Source organism: Octopus sinensis, linkage group LG1 (genome assembly GCF_006345805.1).
Source record: "Octopus sinensis linkage group LG1, ASM634580v1, whole genome shotgun sequence".
NCBI lineage: Eukaryota > Metazoa > Mollusca > Cephalopoda > Octopoda > Octopodidae > Octopus > Octopus sinensis.
In genome coordinates this window covers 74,209,485-74,217,236 of record NC_042997.1, presented here as the reverse complement: position 1 = coordinate 74,217,236, position 7,752 = coordinate 74,209,485, and the positions used below count along the sequence as shown (strand labels likewise).

Genomic DNA, 7,752 nt, shown 5'->3' with positions numbered 1-7,752 from the left:
TATTTCACTTTATTCCACCTTTATGGTACACCTGTTGTGCATTAAATTCAACTGATGATATAGTGATGTGCACAATTCTTCTTTATCAAAATTTTGTTGCATACTACCTTTTGCTCAATTTAAAATTTTAATATTTTTACCTTTTGCTCAATTTACCTGGATTTACCTTTGAGACAAAAGTTATGCAATAGAATTGATTAAGAACCCTTTCTTTAATTATGTTCCAAATATCACATTAATATGTTGATAAGTAAAAAAAGTTACAGTTATTTAATGAAACAAGCCTAGATTCATGATTATTTTAGAATTTAATTGAAACTCATGAGGCGTGTATTTTGGTCAGAAATATAGTAACGAAAGGGTTAAACCTCTGTTACAGTTTTCTAAAGTTTTTCTGGAATAAGTGAATAGCATCAGATTCAATGTAAAAAATTACACCAATGTATCAAATTTGAAAATTTTCGCTTAATTTTAAAATTTCTGAAGGTGAAATCAAGCAGAAAAGGTTCTAATATTTAAAAATGAACTTCATTTGGTCACATTCCATGAGAATATATTGGTCCACCTGTTAATTTTCCAGTCGATCCTCATAATAATAAAAGTTATTATTGAACATTTGTTTGTTTTTATACCCAAATTAGAAAATTTCACCTTGTTTGTAAAAATTTGGGTACTACAGAAGTGTGGACCTGAGTTCTGAGAATGTGCATGTCACAAATTTGTGCGTGCGCGTGCGTTAGTTGTAAGTAGTCGATTTTAGCTCACAAGGCAAACGACGAGACGCACGGATGTGCGCTACTAGTTGATTTTAACACAGAGGTAAACAACGAGGCACACGGACGCATGCTACTTGTAAATGGAGCAGGGTTATCCATGTAATACAAAAAGAAAATTGCTGATAAATTGAATATAAAAGTGAAAAATAATCATTGAATACTGAAAAAAACATTCATCTACCCTAACCCTAAACGATCAAACTAAAGCGTTTGACCCGGTCATAAAAACAAAAAAAAAACCATAAACCCTAACCCTCAACCTAACCCTAAACCCTAACCTCTAACCCTTAATAAAATATGGGAAAAGCTGGAGATGGATGTTTTGAAAATATTCTGAACTATCTTTCAGAATGGTTTACTTTTCAATGAAATATCATTTTGTTATTTTTCATGTTTTTATTCAATTTATCTGCAATTTTCTTCTTGTATTAGATGGATAACCCACTCTCCATTTACTGCAAGTAGCGCATGTCTCGTTGTTTACGACTAACGTGCTCGCATGCGCAAATTTGTGACATGCACACTCCCAGAACTCAGATCCACACTTCTTCAGTAGTGCCAAATTTTGGAACTGAGTTTGCACCCACTAAGCAAATTTTGTTCCCGGGCCACTGATTATGATATGCATTGGACCATAACTCAAGTTTTATCTGTAATTGACAAAAACGAGATAGCTCAAATTCAAACTCTCAGCTTTTGGACAATAAGTGCCTTGCTATATTGTGCTGCAGTAAGTGTGCAGTAGCAAATGAGAGTAAAAGAGTCCAAAATAACATTAACAGACTCAGAAAAAAGAATGGGACAGTTGGTCAATATCATCAAATGTAAAACTAAAAATGAATTCATAAATCACCAGCTACAACTGCATTCTCCAAATTGTATTGGAATTACTGTCAAGAAATACTCACAAGCAAACTGACCACATGAATGAAATATGATAAAACCGCAAGTTTGCCCAAAACCTACAAGCTATATATCACAGTATGAAAAGCAATACCATCAAGTTAGTAAATGCTCCTCCCCAGGAAGACCTAGAGTCATTCTGGTGAGGAACACAATTGCAATGCAGCATTGTTAAACAAAACTGCAAAGTGAGTATCATGTAAATGCCTCACCCAAAATATATAACATTACCAGCGAAACATTTGTGACAGTTATTATGAAACTTCTGAAGGGAAAATCACCTAACAGAAAAGCTAATGTTCTACAGGGCAATTCTCACAACCCTGTTTAAAAAGCAATGGATGCTGAGCTAGATATTGGTATATATTGGCTGACTACTCTTTCCCCCAAGAACATTGAAGAGATCCACTGCCTGGACATCACAACTAGAATGGTGCTGACCACCACTGGCAACTTCCATATTAACAGTGACACCCATAGGATCTATGTGAGATGAAATGATGGCAGTAGAAGCATAAGGTCAGCCCAAACAGCCTTTGAATGTTGCATTGTATCATTCAGACAACACCTGCTGAACAGTAAAGAAAGAAATGAGCACATTCCAAGCAAACTCAAAAATGAGAGCAACAGCATCTTCAAAGTGCAGATACTCTGAGAATGTAACTGTCTCATATGACCCAAAGGAGTCTTGACTGCCCTACTTAAACAGCAGCTTGGAGAAGAATGCATATCCCGTAAGCTAAAGGTTAACAACAGCATTAACAGTATTACATTCCACCTTGAAGGATATGCTTTCACTATCTGATAAACAAGAGAGACAAAGGTACCATCAGTCCTTCACATTGTGATAGAAAATGTCAGTTCTGCTATGCCATTGTGGAAGATATCATCCGCATCATCAGCAGCTGTCCAAAAACGTCTACAAGATACTACCTACCCCTGAGGAATGATATCGTTGCAAATACTATTTACAACACCACTCACAGGAAGGTAATCACACCTTTAAAAACAAGGAATACAGGTGAAACATGTCAATAACAAAGAGCAATTTGGTGCAAACATAACAGACCTGATATTGTTCTGTGTGACTGGGAAAAAAAGCCATGTGCTGTTATAGAAGTTAGCTGCCCAACAGATGTGAATGTACCATCAAAAGTGTAGCAAAAACAGAACATTTATGCAGAACTTACAGCTCTTGCATTCTAACTATAAATTCTCATTTGTAACTATCATCATTGGCTTTGTACCTACAAATTTATGCAAAAAAACAAGAAATACTAGGTTTCGTGAAGAAAGAGCAAAAGTAACTGATGTAGATTCTCCAAAGATCTGTTAAACATTCCAAAGATTCTTGGGGATTTAGATCAATAGCTCAACCAACACACCAACTCAACCATATATTAGGTCTAGAAAGTGATCTTATTTGGTCACAAGTTGATTTCTACTGTGTGTATGCATGTGTGTGTGTAAGGATGCTTAGCTTAGTGGTTAGGGTGTTGTACCAGGAAGTGTGTTGTGTTCTTGAGCAAAATACTTCATATTTACAAACACCAGGTTGCTTTTGAACACTCTTAAGAACTTAAATAAACTCAAAGAAAAAAAACACATGATGGTAATCTCTCATAGTCTGAAAAAGATGGTTTTGAAATTACTTGCTTAACAACATGTACAAATAGTTTGTTAACAGAGATCAAGTGTAGGTACTGTACAATAACCCTCTCCCTCTATCAAATCAACATTGCCTGAACAGGTAGATGGTGTCCCACACAACATGTGTCACAGTGATCACAGAGCAATATGAGATGAAGTATTTTGCTCAAGAACACAACACACTTCCTGGTACAACAACCTAACCACTAAGCTAAGCATCCTTACACACACACATGCATACACACAGTAGAAATCAACTTGTGACCAAATAAGATCACTTTCTAGACCTATTTCATTCTAAGAAACGTCTGTGGAGCAGCCATAATGATTTAAAGGCCCATATTTTAGATGTCAGGGTTTGCACAAGGTGAAGGACTGCAAGGAACTGAAACTCAAATGAATTTGCTACTGGTGCAAGTAGGCAGTACATATTGCCAGCAACTGCAGCTAGAGAAATGATTAAAAGGAGACTACTACCTCAATAATTCTCCATTCAAGCAAGGAGGTGTGCTTGTACAGTTGCTCCTTACAGTTAGGGGAAGGTGTTAAAAGCCATCATGGACACGGGCTGTACAAAGACCTTAGTGATCCCAAAGGTGGCTAAAATGTGGAACAAGATGAGTAGTGTAAGGGCAGTTGATGGCAGTGAGATCATACGTAGAGGTAGTAGTGAAGTGGAGATGGTGGTCAGGAACAACAATAAGGCTGCAAGGAATTGATGGCGTTGATGGTGTTGACATGACATCTTCTTGGTGGGTGATCAATCAACCATCTAGAAGGTGTCACAGTTAATGACAACAGGGTTACATATGGTAACACCATGCACTGTGAGCTTGCAACAGGAGAATGGGGAGAGCCCTAGAGAGAAATGTGTTGCATACACCATCATAGACAAGGATTTTCAGGCTGTGCTCAATGGTTGAGTTGTTCTGGAAAGGAGAGCCCTAAATGTTGAGGAATAGGGTAAACTGTTATCTGCAAAACCTGAAAGGAGTGCCAGGAGTGAGTTCGAGGGAATGTTGGTGAGATGGATCAAGGAAGGTATTTGAATCCCTTGTAATCCCTTGCAACCAATGAAAGACTAGGTTGGGCTGGTACTGAACTTTCAAGAGCCGAATGCCTACATATCATACAACACAAGTAGTACAATATGTTATTAACATCTGCAGGGAAACATTGCAATAATGGAAATAGATGACAAGTTTTTCCACAATCATTCACTTCAAGTTGGCATAACTACATCTACACGTGAGAAATTATAGAATATTAGTTAGTAAGGCATAAGGATCAGACATGCTGTTTGATCAGGCTGAATTCAACAAAGATCATAGTGATGGTCTTTGAATCTATTCTGAGAAAGGTAGACAAGGGGACAAAGGCTCACTCTACTCCTGCTTCTACTCATGTGACCTCCACTCCTCTTCTTCTAGCAAGACCCTCAGCCATAAGAGGAGGAGGTTGATGACAGATTTTGACATGGAATGAGGTGATCCTTGAGATCAGAGGACCATGTTGGGTTGAGGTGAACCAGAAGAATAGTGTGAGTGATGATACATGAATGGCTGAAGAACCTTGCCAGAAGCAGAGGTGTAAGTGGAAGCAGGTCTAGTGTGGGCCTTTTTCACCTTGAGGTTGTAATACAGGACAGATATGTGTGGCTGCTTGAGTTGAGGGAATTTGCTATTAGGTTCTGGCTAGAGGCTATTAGGTTCTGGCTCAGTCGCTCACAGATATATCCCAGCTGGAAAGGATTGGTGCTGTGAGAGAACCTGCGAGGTAACTGAATTGTGCTTTTTTTCCCCATATCACACTCTTAAATAGTCCTTAATTTAAAGATTTATTTTTTTATTATATGCAGCAAGCTTGTGAAATTTAATAAATTTAATCAACCATCTAGAAGGTGTCACAGTTAATGACAACAGGGTTACATATGGTAACACCATGCACTGTGAGCTTGCAACAGGAGAATGGGGAGAGCCCTAGAGAGAAATGTGTTGCATACACCATCATAGACAAGGATTTTCAGGCTGTGCTCAATGGTTGAGTTGTTCTGGAAAGGAGAGCCCTAAATGTTGAGGAATAGGGTAAACTGTTATCTGCAAAACCTGAAAGGAGTGCCAGGAGTGAGTTCGAGGGAATGTTGGTGAGATGGATCAAGGAAGGTATTTGAATCCCTTGTAATCCCTTGCAACCAATGAAAGACTAGGTTGGGCTGGTACTGAACTTTCAAGAGCCGAATGCCTACATATCATACAACACAAGTAGTACAATATGTTATTAACATCTGCAGGGAAACATTGCAATAATGGAAATAGATGACAAGTTTTTCCACAATCATTCACTTCAAGTTGGCATAACTACATCTACACGTGAGAAATTATAGAAATATTAGTTAGTAAGGCATAAGGATCAGACATGCTGTTTGATCAGGCTGAATTCAACAAAGATCATAGTGATGGTCTTTGAATCTATTCTGAGAAAGGTAGACAAGGGGACAAAGGCTCACTCTACTCCTGCTTCTACTCATGTGACCTCCACTCCTCTTCTTCTAGCAAGACCCTCAGCCATAAGAGGAGGAGGTTGATGACAGATTTTGACATGGAATGAGGTGATCCTTGAGATCAGAGGACCATGTTGGGTTGAGGTGAACCAGAAGAATAGTGTGAGTGATGATACATGAATGGCTGAAGAACCTTGCCAGAAGCAGAGGTGTAAGTGGAAGCAGGTCTAGTGTGGGCCTTTTTCACCTTGAGGTTGTAATACAGGACAGATATGTGTGGCTGCTTGAGTTGAGGGAATTTGCTATTAGGTTCTGGCTAGAGGCTATTAGGTTCTGGCTCAGTCGCTCACAGATATATCCCAGCTGGAAAGGATTGGTGCTGTGAGAGAACCTGCGAGGTAACTGAATTGTGCTTTTTTTCCCCATATCACACTCTTAAATAGTCCTTAATTTAAAGATTTATTTTTTTATTATATGCAGCAAGCTTGTGAAATTTAATAAAAAGCAGGCTCATCAATGTTAGTGCCAGGAATAAGATTAATGTTGGGTCATGAACTAATCAAGTACTGAGAATCCAATTTAATCTGATATTTCATCAAACCTAGACAGGTAAAAGAAAGTTATCTTCAGTAGGATTTGAGCTGAAAAAATCCTTTATCAGATAAGTATTATAGAATGGATAGTATAGCTTGCTTTTGTCTGTATTTCTTGAAATAGAGAAAAAATATAGGCATATTTCATTGCTAACAAAACCATAACAGAATTACTTATGAACATTATTTTTGCTTCCTCTTTTAATCAATTTTTTAATACTTTTTTCCTTTTTTGTGAATAGGGAGAATTGACAATCACCTCTGACATGGAAGATTTAAGTAATGCTTTGTATATGGATCAAGTACCAAATGGATGGGCCAATCGTGCATACCCTTCTTTATATACTTTGACTGCTTGGTATGCAGATCTAATCCAACGTGTTAAAGAACTAGAAGGTTGGGTTTCTGATTTTCAGCTACCAGCTGCTGTTTGGTTGGCTGGATTCTTTAACCCCCAATCTTTTCTTACTGCAATTATGCAACAGATGGCTCGTAAAAATGAATGGCCTCTAGATAAAATGTGTATTCAATGTGATGTCACTAAGAAATGTCGTGATGACATGGCTGGACCTCCTAGGGAAGGAGCATTTATACATGGCCTTTTTATGGAAGGAGCCAGATGGGACACACAAACTGGGATGATTGGGGAGTCTCTATTGAAAGAACTCACACCTATGTTGCCAATTGTTTTCCTCAAAGCTATTCCAGTAGATAGACAAGAAACAAAGAATATTTATCAGTGTCCTGTGTACAAAACTAAGCAACGAGGCCCAACATTTGTATGGACATTCAACTTGAAGACTAAAGAGAAATCCAGCAAATGGATACTTGGTGGAGTTTGTTTGTTGCTACAAGTTTAATATATATTTTTTGCTATAGAGATTCATTAAAACAAAATTAATGACATTTGTGTTTGAGTATTAGTTCTGAAAGTAATTTATTTCCAGTGAGAGTTTAACATAATTGACCAGAAAATAAAAATACTTACCTAGTAATGATCATTTCATTAAAATTTTGCGAGATATTCTGTTTCACAATGTCCCTTCCTCTTACTGACATCTACTTCCTTTGAGTTGTATTATACATTCAGTCACAAGATAATTAAAATTTTTCACTACAATTGAATCTGGGTTTGAGATATATTGATTTTATTAGCCTTTAACTTTGTGTTAACAGATATTACTGAGACACACCATTATATCACAAGATATAGAATAACTGATATGATATTCTTTTCACAATTTCACTCATTGCATTATGATGCTATCTTCAAACCCAAATCTTTGTATTCAGTACTATATTGACATCAAAAAGAGGAAAGGCAACAACA

General features: G+C 37.4%; 1 protein-coding gene across 2 annotated transcripts in view; it reads left to right on the top strand.

Moving 5' to 3' along the window:
* LOC115213643 (dynein beta chain, ciliary-like) overlaps positions 1 to 7,328 on the top strand; it is an 884,597-nt gene extending 877,269 nt beyond the window's left edge. For both annotated transcript variants that reach the window (XM_036501971.1, XM_036501966.1), the window contains one exon: positions 6,665 to 7,328. In XM_036501971.1, coding sequence (XP_036357864.1) covers positions 6,665 to 7,282 — 618 coding nt within the window. In that variant the 3' untranslated portion in view covers positions 7,283 to 7,328. The remainder of the gene's footprint in view (positions 1 to 6,664) is intronic.
* Positions 7,329 to 7,752: the final 424 nt, after the last annotated feature.